At 43.2% G+C, this 18000-nt stretch overlaps 3 protein-coding genes across 5 annotated transcripts; 2 read left to right on the plus strand and 1 right to left on the minus strand.

Moving 5' to 3' along the window:
• Window positions 1-1376: 1376 nt before the first annotated feature.
• On the minus strand, window positions 1377-9791 carry LOC128305808 (S-adenosylmethionine synthase). Of its 3 annotated transcripts, XM_053043421.1 has the most exons (6): window positions 9775-9791; window positions 9068-9346; window positions 7336-7413; window positions 7148-7270; window positions 5399-5511; window positions 1377-4205 (listed from the first exon to the last, which is right to left on the minus strand). In XM_053043421.1, exons 2-6 carry the CDS (start codon window positions 9177-9179, stop codon window positions 3420-3422), a joined length of 1212 nt encoding a protein of 403 aa, XP_052899381.1. In that variant the 5' UTR covers window positions 9180-9346; window positions 9775-9791; the 3' UTR covers window positions 1377-3419. The 3 variants fall into 3 exon arrangements, with proteins under 3 accessions (XP_052899381.1, XP_052899380.1, XP_052899382.1); XM_053043420.1 differs by lacking the exon at window positions 9775-9791 and having other exon boundaries at window positions 9068-9505; XM_053043422.1 differs by lacking the exons at window positions 5399-5511; window positions 9775-9791 and adding an exon at window positions 6806-6918 and having other exon boundaries at window positions 9068-9505.
• A 1485-nt stretch (window positions 9792-11276) lies between these two features.
• LOC128302012 (sodium/hydrogen exchanger 8) lies at window positions 11277-15012 on the plus strand. The gene is made up of 2 exons (XM_053038722.1): window positions 11277-13340; window positions 13406-15012. The coding sequence occupies exons 1-2, from the start codon at window positions 11454-11456 to the stop codon at window positions 13586-13588; spliced, it is 2070 nt and encodes a 689-aa protein (XP_052894682.1). The 5' UTR covers window positions 11277-11453; the 3' UTR covers window positions 13589-15012.
• Window positions 15013-15384: 372 nt separating this feature from the next.
• On the plus strand, window positions 15385-17329 carry LOC128302014 (transmembrane protein 115). The gene is made up of 4 exons (XM_053038723.1): window positions 15385-16124; window positions 16191-16266; window positions 16331-16687; window positions 16747-17329. Exons 1-4 carry the CDS (start codon window positions 15689-15691, stop codon window positions 17201-17203), a joined length of 1326 nt encoding a protein of 441 aa, XP_052894683.1. The 5' UTR covers window positions 15385-15688; the 3' UTR covers window positions 17204-17329.
• The last annotated feature ends 671 nt before the right edge of the window (window positions 17330-18000 follow it).

Genomic DNA, 18000 nt, shown 5'->3' on the forward strand with positions numbered 1-18000 from the left:
TCTGCAATCAGGTCAGTACCTTCTTATCAAACAGCACTACTACAGCCACAGTCGGCCGCAGACTACATAATTCGTCATTCTCTTTCTTTGTTATGGGTCGTCCGGTGTCATTTTCGTGACATGATGGACGGTGCTAATGGCTTTGAAGTGTTGCGTAATCAAGGAATAATGATTCATGAGTTGTTAGCGTAATAAATGTAATGCTTTCTTTCCTTTTCTAGTCTTTAAAAAAACACACACGTTCTTTCAAATAACATTCCACAAATATTGCATATCTCACTCGGTTGAAATAGAATAGAAGTAGGAGGTGTATTTTAAATCATCTCGTTTGTTACTCAATATTCCTCAGTAAGGAAGAAATCTGGTTTTCAAACACTTTTACACTGCTTTTTTTTATAATGATGCATCTTATTATGTTTTACACTTTTTTTATGGGACACCGCAACTCTATCATGGAGCGTGTGCGTGGTGTGTCTGTCTCGGTACATAAATATTTTCCCCTTTGTTTCATTCTTTTGTTTCTGTGTGTGTGTGTTATGTACGTGTGCTATTATCAAGGGAATTCTAAACTTCTTAACTTATAAAATGTATGTGCAAAATAAAAGCTGCCCCAGATGCTGTTGAAAGGTTTAACTTTGATGCATAGTTGCTCTTCACTGGCTTTTGCCTCAGTTGGAGACCGATTTTCTGACTTTTGCCACTATTATGGATCGATTTTTCTGTTACCGTGTGACCGGTTTGTATTGCATTGCTATATCTGACCCCGTATAAGCTCAAATGAATGTCGCCATTGTTGCTTGGTAGGTTCCGTCCTTGCTGATTGTGGTGTTTTGCTGAAGGATTGAAATCGAACCACTCTTTCTCTAATGATAGCTTCTTCTGTTGGCACTTACGATTAGCAAATTCTGGGATTAACCTGTGATAGGATATGGCGGTATCGGTCATCTCTATCATAGAGGGTTATAAATGACAGGTAGGTGCTTGTTGGTTGATGAGATCAAGACCTAGTTAACTCAATTTGAATACCCATCAGCATCTCAATTTCTTGTCAATTATTAGTAACAAGGCATTCGACATGGGCATGCTAACAGAAGTATCAAGAGCGCTTTGAACAACTTTAATTGCCAATCTGCTACAATATCTGTTCCATTTTGACAAGCTATCTTATTCTTATGTTCGAGAACGCGTGGCAGACACAAGTTGGTGGCAGGACGAGTCAGAAAAAAAGTATGGCATCGATCGTATTATTTCGAGCAGAATGAAACACACTCCATTGTGCAGCAAATACCCACCCGGTGGTGAGCTACTATAAGATCAAACGCTAGAGTATAACTAACACTGGCTAAATGTTTGAGATGGCAATTTATGTTTTCGTCTGGATGTGTATGTTTCACGTTTTTATAATAAATCTAATATTTTCACTGGTTATTTTGTTTATTCTTTTTTTTTTTTGACATCTTTTTTATACACATTTTTTCATCTTTTTCTTTTGCTGCTGTTATTGTACCGAGAGGCATCCTTCGACCATTCAGCGGACCGGAGTATTTTCGAAAAAGCTCTTTTCCACAAATAAAATCCTTTTCGTAAACACAACACAAAACGTGTGCTGGTAGAGTGAGGAAGATGAAACCGCATTTTAATTGGACTAGCTTTTGCGCAACAGATAACTAACGTTTCTGCAATTCTGTATTATAAGATTCACATTTGCGCCATTGTTGCCCTGTTTGTATGTGTTGTGTGCTTCGCTTTACAACCGCGCTGCGCAGTCTACCAGTACTCTAAAGCTATCAGATGTGTGTGGCTGTTTGTTGTACGTCTCTTTCTTCGTTCAGTTCAGTGCTGGTTGATGGCCAATGTCGAATGATGGTGCTGTTTCATAATTTCGTACTCTTAGAATTTAAATTTATGGATTTTAAATCCTAAAATCACAAAACAATGACGGCATCAAATGCACTGGGATTTCACCATTCTTCAAAGAACACACAAAAAGGGAAAAAAACAGGAAGATAGTTTACGTAGTAGATTATGCAACAATGAACTGATTTGTGCAGAATGTGCTTAGGAGTGTTCCACTACTGGCTGTTGTAAAATGTAATGGCAGTACATACTCCGTTTTCGTCCAAACCAAATAATTAGGTTGCACTTCAAATAAAGCCCACATTAGTAATCCTAACTCTTGTGGAGGCAAGCGCTAGTCTGTGCAGTTTGTAACACAACCTAATCGCTCCACCAAACCACAGCACCTTTTGGATTCCAATATTAGTATGCGTTCTCATCTACCGATACTAGCCCGTATTACACGACAATCTTTTCCTTAACCATCATTTCTCACTCTTTAAATGCTCACCTCTGCAAAAGAACTAAAACGTTTCATCGTAGATAAGTAGGGGGCACTTCATTTTTAGCTTGATCGTGTCCTACTGCCGTTTTCTAGCATATTTGACGAATGGACAACAAAGTGCTCTTCACGTTCTCTAAATTAATAACCGAATAGTCAATCATCTACTCAGATCAGATTTAGTCCAATATAAATACGGTTTCCAAACGCATCCTTTGCTGCATGGCTAGCAACATTTGTCTTCCTGGATTTTTGTTTTGCAAACTCTATCGCTCTCCTCTCCCTGTTTTCTGTAATCTAATATTCGACATAACCCTTAAAATGTTGGTAACCATGCGGCACACGTAGTGCTCCTTCGATAGTATTTGTTCAGTGGACTATGGAAGGTAACAAGGTGATTAAGCAATCTTCCTCACACCGCACAACAAATTTTGCAGCAGGTAGCTCCTTTCCGGAGGTGGTATTCCGGTGTAGAGCACTTTGATCTGAAACTGGTTCCTACTGTGGCCAACCGAATGGTCTAGCTCCGCTCGAGTTCCGCGGGACAAAGAATTCACAGTTTTTTTTTTCTGTTTTTGTTTTAATCTTACGACTATCTTAACTTTTCCTGAAAACATAGTAAATTGTCTTCCTTTTGTGTTTAATTTTCTCCCTGCTCTTCGCATTTCGTCGATAATGCTATTTTAAGTTCAAGTACATAAAGCGAAAGCTAAAGACGGGTTTGCAAGATTCTACTGGGTTTGCGTTTAGATAAAAAAAAATGAATAAAGGTCACCCGAAAGGTGTATTTAAATTGTGATGCGCCTCCTTACAATCCTGCATGTATGAACACACACATTATGTGCAAAATGAGCAAAATAATTATCATAAAAAAGGTTGCTTAACAAAAGCAATAATAAAGAACCATTTACGGCAACGTGGAGGTCACTGTTAAATCTAGTTTTGCTTTCTTCGAAGCGCTGGCTTCCATCTCCTCATCACCAACCATCTCGGACTCGGTTGATGTGACCGTACCGCTTGTCGGGCGGTAAACGCTCTCATCGCTGATGGCTGGCGGCAGCTTGACCGGATCCGGATGACATCATTCAATTACCAGCTCTTTGGGCTCCTCCCATGGGAAACCGGAGCGACCAAAGTGACCGTATGTGCTGGTGCGCTGATAGAATGGGGTGCGTAGCTTCAGATCCTTCACAATTTTGCCCGGACGCAAATCGAAATTATCCGACACAATCTTTAGCAGTTCCTTCTGGTTGTACTTGGATGTGCCGTAGTGGAACACGGTGATTGATAGAGGTTCTGCCAGACCGATGGCGTATGCCACCTGCACCAGACATCGCCGACAGATGCCTGCCTTGACGAGCGATTTTGCAACCCAACGAGCAGCATACGCAGCGGAACGATCCACCTTTGTGAAATCTTTTCCGGAGAAGGCACCACCACCGTGCGCTCCCCAGCCTCCGTACGTGTCGACGATGATCTTGCGCCCAGTCAGTCCCGCATCACCCTGCGGTCCACCGATAATGAACAATCCGCACGGATTGATGTGAACGATCGTGTTCGCGTCGAAGTACTTGGCCGGGATCACATCCTTGATCACTTTCTCCATTATCTCTTTGCGGAGCTCTTCAAGGGTGATTTTATCCGAATGCTGCAGGGACACAACAACAGTGTGCACACGCTGCGGCACGCATGCACCAGATTCGAACACGTATTCCGCAGTGACTTGCGTCTTCGAATCCGGACGAGCCCACCAGAAATCTCCACTGCGTCGCAGTTCAGCGATCTTTTCATTCAATCGATGGGCTAACACCACGGTCAGCGGCATGCATTCTTCAGTCTCGTCCGTAGCGTATCCGAACATCAAACCCTGTAACGATTAAAAGTTTAGAAGATATAAGTTATCGAACTTTGCCTGCAGAAATATATAAACAAAAAAGCGACACAATCATGCATGCATTCTAGCATGTCTACAAGCAGAACTATTGACATGCTGTGGAAGTTGTTCGATTTGTACTACAAATTACTGCGTATGAGAGTTAGACGTACCTAATTGCTAAAAATAAAGCAAAAGTTCAATGACTCTGACGTCAAGATGAAGTCAACTAGGGTACATGTTTTGAACAGTGGCGTACACAACACAACAAATACAAGAATGTAGCCGAATGCAGAACCTACTAGAAGCATGTCAATAGTTCAGCCAGTTGTGCGCAAACGGTTTTGCTTATCACCGTCTAGAAGCCAATCCCCTATTTTTATTCCTTTTTTTGTTGCTACTGATACAATATTACATCAACTGATCGAAAGCGAAGGTCATCATGAATGGGGCAGCAGTGTTTTGACAACGCGTTAAAAGGCCAATATATTCGGAACTTCTTCTTAATCTCAAAGGCACGTCTACGTTTGTCTTTCGACCAACAGTACTAAATTTGATAGCAACCTCCAATCGCTCTACATGTCGTCATCACGATTGCCACTAATATGCCCACATCATAAGTTCCCTTCCCTTCTCTCTGTCGAAACATTACATTTGTACACACACAAGCTAAAGCACTCGGACTATTATTAATGCGCATTAATTTAAATGTATAAAATGTTATATTAATGTACATGCAATAAATTTTAAACACTACTATATTAAATGAAAATTAATACAATTAGTAATAACATAAACCCACGCACCCAAAATAAAACCAATAAATCATACAAAATTATGAGAAAAATAGATTGTTCCTAGCAATAATTTTACTCCTACTTCAATTACGCTACAAATTCCAACAACCCTTGCCATAATTTTGACTTTCTTCTGTTTCACAAAATTTGTTTGTACAATGACTCCCGATTAAAGTGAAATGCGTGCAGCAAACCCCAATAGAAAGTGAAACGTACAATGTGCGTGCAAATAATAAAATAATGCCAATTAAACACGAAAGTACTTAAGTAGATAGAGCAAAGTATACTAAAAAAATGTAGCTAGTAGTGAGAAAACTGTGCACACGTCGAAATGTAATCAAGAGAGTAGCGATTAACCGCTTCCTCCTGGCTAACGTTTCATGATCTAACCTGGTCACCCGCGCCGACCTCCTCCTCGGGCCTGTTCACATGCACCCCGGCGGCAATGTTTGGCGATTGCTGATCCAGCGCCAACAGCACGTTGCATGTTTTGTAATCGAATCCTACAGATGGACGAGTTCATCGAATGCGCATCGTAATATAGGCCGATGACATATGATCCGCGCATATTACAACCGTTTTTTCCATTACAAGAAAAGTATTTATATGTAGAACGAGTGATCGAATCGAGTGTTGGATGTTAAAATCATTGAGGTAGAAATGAGAGACCCGAATATCGAATAACCCCAACCATCATGCGTAAATAGGATTCGTAACACACACGCGTAAAATTTGAAACGTATTTTCGATGCATGCAAAGAAAGATAAAATAGTGAAATATTATTAATTTCCATTCGTTTCTTTACCGGTCGACAGATGTGGCTGTGTGTATTGTTTGTCTGTAGTTTGCAGGTGTTTGTGTTCGTGAGTGTATTGAAACTGGAAAGGAGAGACTGTATGGTTGAGGGATGATAAAGGAAAAGGGCAAAGGTGTTGTCAACCTAGATGGAAAAAAAACATAGCTCAATCCTAGCATCCGTCCCTAGCAAACATATCAACAAAACAGAAGAACTGATCCTTCTAATCCCATAGAAACATATTTCCCTTTAATAGCTTAACCCATGAACCTAACTATCAGATAGAAATGTACGGCCATTGACGTCAAATTCATTCTGAATCGGTTATGAACTATTCGCCAAACACGATCAGTCTGATCGTAATGTGTGTAGTCCTCAACCACGTGCTCAGCATCATTGCAAGACTTCCACTACATCGGTCAGACGTCCATTCATGGTTGATTTCCGATGCTATCAGCGGCGTTTGTTAGTAGATTAAAATGATTAATCAGGATGTATTCCGTGTAAGATTTAGACGGAATATAAAAAGTTACCCACACAATCGGACCGAACAGGCCATTAATGATGTGACCTATGAACCCTAGACGTTTTCCAGTTCGCGACGGTGAGAATTTTAATCAATCATGCGGTTGATGGTGAGACAAACTTCTAGAACTTGGACCTTTGAGACGATTTAAGCGACTCATGCAGTATTAATATTTTAGACTTTAATGTATGTCTGCAGATCCTGCAAATTTTCCGGTTCTTTGATAACTGATCAAATCCGAATAGAATCCACAATGATTTCAAATGAAAATGATGTTATATGGAGCTGCAGAAAATGTCATGCCTGACGCAGTAACGGATGGCTGTGGTACCGGTGAACATCGCAATACTACGCCGACTATTCTAGCGAAAAACGACAACTACAACACAGATGCAGGTTTGACAACTCTTGGCGGACAAGATACAACTGTTTAGATGCCGCATTCTTATAAATCCAACGAGATTTCCTCCGTACCTGATCACCTGCACCCACGCTGTCTTCATCACGATCGACGTGTACTCCTTGGGCAATGTTCTCCGACTGCTGTTCGATCGCTACCAACAGATTCAGCGTACGATAATCGAAACCTACATGTACACGGCATGGTAAAGGAATATCATGAGAAACAGGAAACCTAATAAATGCCTGCCGAACGTATCGTCACTCCGTATGACAACAGACACGGACTAAAAACAAACAGCCTGTTTCAGGTTCATAGCGGGAGAAGGATGGCTTAGGATTCTTGGCTCTTGTGGAAAGTTTGAGGATGGGTGATGGGTGAAGAAATATACCGCGCCTTTTCAAACATCAAATTACCTTTCGAAGAATCATCATAACCGATGTGCTTGACTGTTTCCCGAACAACACGCTGGTAATCGATGACGGCCTTCGATGTGATTTCTCCGCACAACAGAATCATGCCGGTCTTGGAGATCGTTTCTGTAAGCAGAAAAGATGGCATTTAGCACGAGACATATGATGAACATAAAAATAGAATTACTTACCACATGCAACTTTGGCATTCGGATCCTGCTCGAGATGGGCATCCAGAATGGCATCACTGATCTGGTCACACATTTTATCTAAAATGTACATGAAATACAGCACATATATGAGTATCAATAACAATGATCAATAAAATACAAGAGAACTATTTAATCAATTAAAGTATGACTTAAAATGTCGATATTGCTGAAAGCTTCATTTCAAAAGATCATTCAAAAAATGGGAACACCGAGCAGAAAATCGTTACAAAATTTAATTGAGCATAATCATCGCGAAAAATTAAAAGCATAAATTATCTGAACTGTAATAAGAAAACATCAGAACAGTTTTAATGATCCCTGCCGTCTCTTACGTGGCCTGCTGGCATAAAGCATAAAGTATGCAAAAAACAATTAAACTTAAAACCATCATTAAAGAACACAAAAACATCATCCCCTTGGAAGACAAAACACTAGAGGGTGCCAAAAATGGGAAGAAAACCAGAAAAAAACATAAACAAACACACCGTCGCATTCGGGCACGCACACATACATGCTCCATGTGTTGTTGTAACACACTCCTTCACGTTGTAGCAGTGTGTTCGTTCTATATTAGCTACAGTGCACGTATGTGTTCGTAAAGGTGATAAAAACCGCAGCCATGCCGCCATCGGACGAAATATGTTCTGAACACGCGGTTCGTATGATAATTCATCAGCGCCCGCGAAACTGCGGCACCTATTTGGAAGACTGGACCAACGGGTGTATGAATGTGTCGGTGTCGATCCGGACAAAGCCCCATGTTGAGATAGTGCGTAATAAAAAAAAGATAACTCCACGTGTTTTTCGCCTGCCGGAACAAAACAAATCCCGGAAACACTACCAATTATTGGCAAAACTGCGTCACAGTAATGGCGGTCATTATTGTAATACAAGCCGAAATGATGCAATACTGGGCAAATCCCATGTAAATACTATCGCGTACAGACGCAACAGCACAACACACGGCAATAGGGAGACTGCGAGTGTCTGGCGATGAAAAATCAATAGCGCAGCAAAATTTTGCTTTCAATCCGTAACACCATAGCAATGACAGCACAGCGTATAGTGTTCCTTTCTGTAATCAGAGATGATACGATCGATTTCATGGCGAACGAGACCATGGTAACAAATCTAGTTAACTCCTCTCAACGCATCATGCGAGGTTTTTACAAAAAATCATTTCCATACACGCCCTAATCAACATTTAATTGCATAACAAGGGGACTACCAAAAACTGCATCTCCAAAGACCACCCGAAATGCTCTCGCTCCTCTTATTTCGGTGCTGTTACAACGGTGCTATGTTTGATGCGATTTGTGTCTGGGGTACTCTGCCCCATGCCTAGAACGTCTTTCGTAACTTCAATGAGGCCACAGAGACGGATCATACAGGTTCATCATTCGCGCTGCCGTACCGTACACGGCCACCACTCGATACGACGGGTCGAAACCTCCACACGCAATCCTAACCTAAAAATAATATCACCGCAGCGCACACTCTGCGCTTATAGCACGACGGCATGCTCTTGCGGACAGGGAAGATTTGATATTCAGCCACACACTGCACGCCTTGCCTACATCGATGTTCATTCGCACTCAAGGCAGTAGAGACTCACGCACGGCACATAAGGACACTGATGTTGCGATTAATGTTTTCAGACACTGCAATAAAGCTTTCTGATATAAGTTAGTAATAGATTATTGTAACTTACCGGGGTGACCCTCTCCGACGGATTCCGATGTGAACAGAAAGGAGCAGCCATCCTCCATCTCATAGCCGCTGTGGCCGTTGGAGTTCGCAGCAAATCCATTTGTTTGTGGCATTTTGCTTGGTTCTTTATCGGTCGCTTTTATCACAAATATAAATTCTTCACTTTACTGTTCTGCACGGAGCAATACTTTCAACAGCAACACACTTGGTCAAAATTTTCTACACACAGAACCGGGGAGCCGCTTTTTGTTGGTGTCACACAACCGCACGGGATTTAATGCTGTTTTTAAAGGGTAAATGTTGACAATTACTATGTGGCGCAGAAAACAATTCTAATTTGCTCTCGATTTGGGTGTTATTAATAGTTGGTTAAAGGGAAGCAATATTTTCAGATTCGGCCTAACAGCAGCCCGCCTAAAACCCGTCTTTGCTTCGCCGATGTTTGTGGAAAAGAGAACGAGAACAGGCAACATCAGCTCGAGCGAACCGAGTTTGCCGAAGTTCTTGCACAACTGTCAAATGCATGGGGGGGTAGGACAGTGAATGAAAAGCGAAACGCTTCGTGCTCGTTTAAATTTCGCACCGGAAGAAGGAAGCGATGAGGAATTTGGAATAAAAGGGATTCAAAGCTGAGCTTTTGTACAGATTGGCACAATTCTTATCAGAGTCAAGAATTATTGCGAAAAAGTACACAAATAGTAAACCAACCGTGTGCACTAGATCAAACTCAAACACTTGTTTACAACTTGGTCACCAAATTGTGATCGAAACTGCGACTGGAACCGTTAACCACACACTCGTGATGCACCACGTTGGACGATCTTCCTGCAACTAAATTCCCCGTAGCAGGGGCTGGCATATTTTATAAAGCTTGTTTAAATTTTTGCTCGCCGAATCTGCCCGGTCATTATTATGGCCGTTGACGGCGTCTAACAGCTGATAAGGATTTCCCGACTTAAGCAGCGAGGAGAACGGTTCAAAATAACCATCCACGCCACGGTTGCCAACTTCCCTTTCCCAGTTCTGTCCCTTCCCAACCAATCCTAACACACCGGTGTACCGATAGCTGGATGTTGTTATTCTGACTAGCAAAATACTTCCCTTCCAGACGGTTTGTTTTTTGCCCAGTCTGAAATCACTTCAACAAACACGATTGACCCCGGGATCGTCAACACATGCACCGTTTCTGTCGAGAAAGAACACTTCTGTGTGCTACAATACCTTTTCGAGAGTCGTTCGATGATTGATAAGCATTGATGCTTTGTTGCCGTCGTTCCTGAAAGTTGCTTTAGGCTAAGCAAGCCACGCAATCCACTGCACGCTCGCGCAAACACGCGACCACGAGCAATACCATTCATATGATAATGCGTCGCGTTTGAAATGCTCAAGAAAGAAAAAATAAACTTCCGTGTGCTAGACAAACTTAAAAAATGGAAGCTGCATGTATATCGCGACTGGGAACAGCTTGTCATACATGAATTGAACAGTTTCCGGATGTGCTAAAAATACGACAGAGGAAGTACAGAAGGTCAAGGATTAGTTTCAAATTTACTTCTGTCCACAAACTTCATCATACGGTCGAAGTCATTCTTATCCTACAGTCGAACGAGGTCACAAGGGCTAAAAGAGTGTGAGGGGATTCTAATTTGGTCCTCAACACAGGTTTAAGTTTGGAGTAATTTTGGAAGCATCGTCCAAAAACAGTAACAATAGAATCTAAAATAAAGCAAAGCAGTTACGAACTTATGTTGATAAGATTGTTAACCTTTCAGGCGTGTTCTTCACTCCGATGTAGAATAACATCACCCGTAGATCATAGCGTTTGTAGCGAGCAAAAAGAATCCCATTTCAGCATCACCTCACAAGATGAAAATCCCCTGTGGAATGTTTCTCCAAGTTCCGTCTGATTGCATATGACGAAGTGACCATTCCCATTAAAACGATCCAGCAGAACAAATTGATGAGCTCTAAAATGAAGAAAAATTAGTTAATTTATCATTCGTAAACCATCTGAAGCCGATCTGATATTCCATACAACACCTATTCCATGAAGCCTACTGCAGCATCACAGGGTGATTCGACCAATGTTTATCTTTTGTCCATTTGACGTTTAGCGTTTTTTTATTATTCTCCCACTTCCCGCAATCGTTCCATTCTCTTCCATTCGCGTGGTCGTGTGTTTTCAGACCGTGTTTTGGGTGGAAAACATTTCAAATCTCAACACACAAATCTAGTCACCGACGACGACAACGATGCAATGGACCATCTAACTCGCGAACGTTCGACGCGTGTGAAAACGTAAGGCTAAAAAAAACCGAAACCAAAGTCCCCTAGTAGGCCAATTGTTGGGTCTTATTGGCCACCGAAAAAAAACAAACAACAGTGCTATGACTCAATCGCTCAAGGACACGATGAAGTCCGCAGGAATCTACTTTCTAGTTATATGTGCATTCCTGTTCACCTCGTTCTACAACGTTGCGTCTGACGTGGCTATTCAGCGTCCTGCGGTACCATCGCAGGGACTGGCCGGGACGACCGCAGCAGTAATAGCAGCAACCCTCGCGAATGGATCCTCATCGACTGTTGTCACCGGCAGTACGGTCGGTGCGGTACCACCATCGGCTTCACCCGTTCCGGCTCCGGCTACGTATGAGAAAAATGGCACTGCAGTCAACACTGCATCATCGCTGGCAGCGACTGCAACTGCGGCAAGTACAACTGGCGCCAACAGCAGTACGTCCGTGACCATGTCACCGGAAAAGAGTGCCGTGGAGCAGGAACACTACAGCTCGATGTCGATATTTTTCGTCCTGTGTGTAATAGCGCTCGGGATTCTGCTGATCCACATGATGCTGCAGACGGGCTTCCAGTATCTGCCGGAAAGTATTGTGGTCGTATTCTTGGGTGCACTGATCGGTTTAATTTTGAACGTTTCCTCCGTGAAGCATATCGCCAACTGGGAGCGCGAGGAAGTGTTTTCACCGACCGCCTTTTTTCTAGTGCTGTTGCCTCCGATCATTTTCGAATCGGGGTATAATTTGCATAAGGGTAACTTTTTCCAAAATATCGGTTCGATTCTGGTGTTTGCCATCATTGGTACCACCATCTCGGCGCTGGTGATTGGTTCCGGCGTGTATCTGCTCGGTCTGGCGGAAGTTGCCTATCGGTTGAACTTTGTCGAATCGTTCGCCTTTGGGTCGCTCATTTCTGCTGTCGATCCAGTAGCAACGGTGGCGATCTTTCACGCACTCAACGTAGATCCTGTATTGAACATGTTGGTGTTTGGTGAATCGATCCTAAACGATGCGATTTCAATCGTGCTTACCACAACCGTAATGCCGATGGTGTCGGATTCCGGTACCAATGCCAGCACTGGCGAATCCATCTTTTCCGCTCTCAACACCTTCTGCATGATGTTCTTCGCCTCGGCTGGCATTGGCGTTGTGTTTGCGCTGATGAGTGCGCTTCTGCTGAAGCACATTGATCTACGCAAGCATCCCTCGCTCGAGTTTGGCCTGATGCTGGTCTTCACCTACGCGCCATACGTGCTGGCCGAAGGAATTCATCTGTCCGGTATTATGGCAATTCTATTTTGCGGTATCGTGATGTCACACTACACTCATTTCAACCTGTCCACGGTGACGCAAATCACGATGCAGCAGACAATGCGAACCCTTGCCTTTATTGCGGAAACGTGTGTGTTCGCGTACCTCGGACTGGCCATATTCTCCTTCAAGCATCGCTGCGAGCTATCGTTCGTGATCTGGGCAATCGTGCTGTGTCTTATAGGGCGCGCTTGCAACATCTTCCCGCTGGCCTGGCTGGTGAACCGGTTCCGCGAGCACAAAATTACCAACCGCATGGCTTTCATCATGTGGTTCTCGGGGCTGCGTGGCGCAATTTCGTACGCGCTCTCGCTTCACATGCAGTTCTCTACGGAGGAGTCCCGGCACGTCGTTATCACGACCACGCTCATTATCGTGCTGTTCACAACGCTGTTTTTCGGCGGTTCTACGATGCCACTGATGAAGTACCTGCAGGGTGGAAAAAAGGTAAAGCGAGCGTCGCGAGCTGGCCGTGCCGGAAGAAAACGGAAAGAGAAAGCACTGTCGTTGAGTAAGACGCGCGAATGGGGCCAAGCGATTGATTCGGAACATCTTTCCGAGCTAACTGAGGAGGAAGAGGTCAGTTTTACGCAATCCAGAATTGGAGGATTTACACGATGGGATCGAAAATTCTTTACACCTTTCTTTACGCGTCGTTTTACGCATCAGGTGAGAGCCCTTTAATAGGGGTTTTGTTGGATGTTTAAGACTCATTGTACCTTTTTATATTTTAGGAACTTCATGATTGTAAGAGCCAAATGGCAGATTTGACCAACAAATGGTACCAGGCAATAAGAATATCCCCGGACGATCCGGACGAGGAAGATGAAGACGATCCGGATGCAGACGCAATATCGGAACGATCCACTACAAACATCGTATTTCCTGGACCGAGCAGTCGCACTGGAAAATCCTGATCCACTGATATGCCCGGGCACACAATACGCTCCCTGCCGGTTCCTACGTCACCGACCTCGTCGGTTGCCGAACCGCCTGTCGGCAAGGATGCCGGTGTTGATTGCCTTCCCGGGAACGACGGGCTGTACGATACGTCGCCCCTGCGTACGGTCGATTTCCTGTAATCAGAACGCTGTGGATGTACTGTGAAATGCTGTTATACGAATAGTACCATACGTAAACCGTACCAAAACACTCGGAGAATGAACAAACAAAACGTGTCCAAAGCAACAACAAACAATGGTGCAGCTACATTACATTGGCTAGTGACAAACATGAAACACGACGAAGGGAGTACAGGTGCCGTTTTTAGCTATCTTTTTTAATCTTATAAACAAATTACGTAAATGTAAATTTATAATTGGGTGATAATTCGCTAGTCAAACGCAGGGATAAGAGGGCGCTGTTTAACGAACAATGGGAACATTTTCAGGCACGGGGTGACTTTCTTCTTGATATCCGGCAGGCATCAAATGCCGGCAATTAGGTTTTTTCATAGACATTTCAACATAGCCATATACATAACCGTTATTAAAACATAGCTATTCACCCAGTAAAGAATCTTACCAACAGTACGAATCTAGTATTTTCAGATATAGATAGGGCAAAAATCAAGGATAATGGTACCACGCTATTACACAGATATATTACAAAGCTCATATATAGCGTAATACGACGGAGAAAAAGTTAACGCACAGCAGGTATTGTTATGTTGAGAAGATACCATAAAAGGTCGCTTACAGTTACGCTAACAAATCACAATTCTCTTTATCGTGAGATACAGCGATAGTCCTAAAAACACGCGTCATTAGTGTGAGCAGTGCTTAACGTTGACAGACTCTATCGGAAACTCGCTCCATAGTAATGCTTAGAAGCAGAGCACCGGGTTTAGGTTTTCCCGCCCTTTCTGTTCTTACACGCTTTTTGCAGTAGTACGAAAATAGTGGGGTTGTTTAGCTTATTTTTGCTCTTCGTTTCTGTATAAAATTGTTTGTGTCTCTAAGCTATCGTTACAAATAAACAAAACCAAACGGTTGCAATAACAGCAACTACATCATGCGGCTCAAAGACGTTTCATTTGAATCCCCTGGTTCAACCGTTGGAGAGGCGCATCGTTGGCAATAATTGCTACCTTGCCTTCCTAGATAAGATAAGGCTGGGGAGGGCCAGGTTACATTTACAACACGACACGCCACCTTGTGCGATTGTGGGCAATCGAATGTTTAGCACCCCCCGTGGGGTATATGTTATGAAAATGAATCGAGAGTGTGTAGTAATGGAGTAAAACAGTAAAAAGTCCAACCTATTCAAAATAAACTTTGCTTCTGGGTATTTCTGGGCTCCATACGACTCTTATCTCCAATCTCGACAGGTTTTAAACTATACTCGCTACAAATGAAATTAGTTGATAAAATTGCTGCAGATCGAGTCGATGAAAGTTTCGTCGAAAATTTCAATGCTAGAGAACTATCAATCGAGGCTCTCTTTTTGAGCTACCTGCATATTTAAAATAAATTATGGACAAAAAATTGGAAAAAGCTAAGATGAAATTATAGACAATAACATTTTCTTACAAAACGTAAATGAAATCGAATTAAAATTTCTAATTAGCCATCAGCAAAGCAGCATGAGCTACTGCCACTTCAACTCTACCATATAAACCATCGCACGCACACTCGCGCACACCAAACGCAGAAAAACTATTTTGACGTTACAGCAAAACAACCAGCGATCAAAAATTGTAAATTTACAACATCGCAAAGCAATCGACTGCGAAACAAATCCCCTATTTCCACCGCGAACAGTATCGATAAAGTTTGATCATTTCTGCATTGCTCTACTTCTAGCGTGCGTACCTGATAGCCCTGGTGTTTGTATGACCACCATTTCGAAGGTCTGCCCTGTTCGTTGCTGCCGTTGCTGTTGTTATCGTCGCTGCTGACACGGCATAAATGTTAGGATACCGATCAGGGCGCGTTCTGCGGTGCAAAGGGAAGTAAAGAGCCTGCCATCCTGATCGAAGGATTGCGTAAAACAAACCGCCGCCCGGTAAATCCAAAATGGCTAGCAACAACGCAATGTATATCCGGCAGCAGATGTCGGCTCTGCTGGGCAGTACGTCGACTTCGATAAAATTCATCTGCATAGCGACGTTGGTCGGGTATATGATTTCCTTCTCCGAGCGGATATCCGTACTGCTGTGCGTCACACCGGGCTACCTGATGCCACCGACGTTCTGGATATGGACCATCTTTACCTACTTCTTTATTGAGCAGCACTTCTGGGAGGTGCTAGTGGATCTGGTAACGGTCGGGCTGTGCGGTAAACTGATCGAACCGTCCTGGGGTCAGATGGAAATGCTACATTACTTCGCCATCACCAACACTGGGGTGGCCATCTTGACAAGCTTCTACTATCTGTTCTACTCGATGATAACCAAAGATGCGGAGATTCTATTTAACGTTCGTATTTACGGGCTTGCTGGAATGAATGCAGGTAGGTGATAATGTAAAGTGCCATTATAGAGCTGATAATGAATATCCATTTGAATACGTGTTGTAGCAATAAGTGTAGCCGTTACACAGATAATGCCCGACCATCTAATAGCCAGAACACCGCTCGGTAAATTCTCCAACAGGTATGTATTACTAAACTTCCATTCGGCTACTGTATTGATTGCAAAATGAGACTGTTTGTTGCAGAAATGTACCGCTGACCGTTGTCATAGCATCAATTTTGCTATGGGCTTGTGGATTACTAGATGGAACCTACCCAGCAATGTTTGCGTCGGGTCTGTACGTATCCTGGGTGTATCTGCGATTCTATCAGCGGCACTCGAACGGCACGCGTGGTGACAGTGCTGAAAACTTCCGCTTTGCAAGCTTCTTTCCGAACGTTTTGCAACCATTCATTGCAGTCATTGCTAACCCGGTGTACCTGGGCTGTTTGCGAATAGGGCTAGTCAAACGGTTGAGTCCACAGCAGTCAAACTCTTCTTCTCTGCAATCGATTAGTGTACAGCTGCCCGGTGTAGATCCTCACGATATGGAACGGCGAAGGTAGGCTCACCTATGATATTGTACAAGTACGTAAGTTTATCCCTAGTTTCCATTTTTAGGCAAATTGCTCTCAAAGCACTAAGCGAACGGTTGTCCAAAACGACCGACTCTAGTCGTCAAAACACCGTCCCGAAGTCATTCCCGCAGACAACCACTGGAAAGCACCATCATGGGTCTCACCATGGGCATAGTCACGGGCATGGGCACAGCCACGGGCATCACCATCAGCAACATCAGCTGCAGTTCGGTGGGCTTCCACCGTTTCAGGGTTTCCCCATGACGGTGGATCGTCCAGCGATAGCATTACCTCCCCCACCAACGATGACCGTGTCGAGCAGTAGCGGCAACGTTGGACAATTGCCAGCGAACCCATCCTTGCCCAGCACGGCTAGTCTACCGTCCCCTGCACCAGTGAACAATATGTCCACGAACCTGATCAACCTTGAGGCAAACGAAGCTAGCAGCAGCAGTAGTGGCGGTGTCCCTCCTGGTGGACCACCAACGTCCTCCATTTAAGTGACTAGAAATCCCTATCCACCCGGTCACAACTCTAGTACCATAACAAGCCTTCGGCATAGCTTTAAGCGTTGTTCTGTTTCGTATTTGTTTATTTTTCCATATATAATACCATCGTGTACCGTGTTTGGCGTAGAAGTTTTCTTTCTTGTTCCACCAGTGAAACATCGACTACAGGTTCCTATGGACAAATGTTTGCTGTCGCGTTATCTAGGCACTGCTGTACACTGGCTGCACTCTTGAATCTAGATAAAAATTGATTTCAAAACCCTCCCAAATAACGACCGTAGTGCATGTCAGCAAATTTCAAATTAGTGACGATATTTCTGTGCTTTTATTGAGATCCAGTTTAGTATGTGATGGCGTAAGTTGAAAGAGCGCGGGAACGTTGATAGATGATATTATGGCAGCGTTCGGTGGGCAATCTAATTCTTCAATCCTCAGTATATCTGAAAAGCCGACAAAGATATGAAAATAAAACAATAACAATTGAGTCAAAGGATTGGCAAAACGGTTATTCTGTATGAGAAATATTTCGGCTAACAGACATGCAATTTCTTTCGTTTAATTTTTCACTAAAAGATAGATGACGATTCAACATTGTTGATATTTTGGAATATTTCGTTGGAATATTGAGTGCTGGTGCTTGATCCAGCATGACTGTACAACCTTTTATCGGTTTTTAAGTGATCGGACATTTTCGATTTCTTTTAAGAAATGCATTCGAAAAGTAAAATTTTGTAGAAGAGAAGAGAATCTTGTACAGAGATGTTAAGGGCGACCCGGCGATGTCGAAA

Source organism: Anopheles moucheti, chromosome 3 (assembly GCF_943734755.1).
Source record: "Anopheles moucheti chromosome 3, idAnoMoucSN_F20_07, whole genome shotgun sequence".
In the NCBI taxonomy this organism is placed as follows: Eukaryota; Metazoa; Arthropoda; class Insecta; order Diptera; family Culicidae; genus Anopheles; species Anopheles moucheti.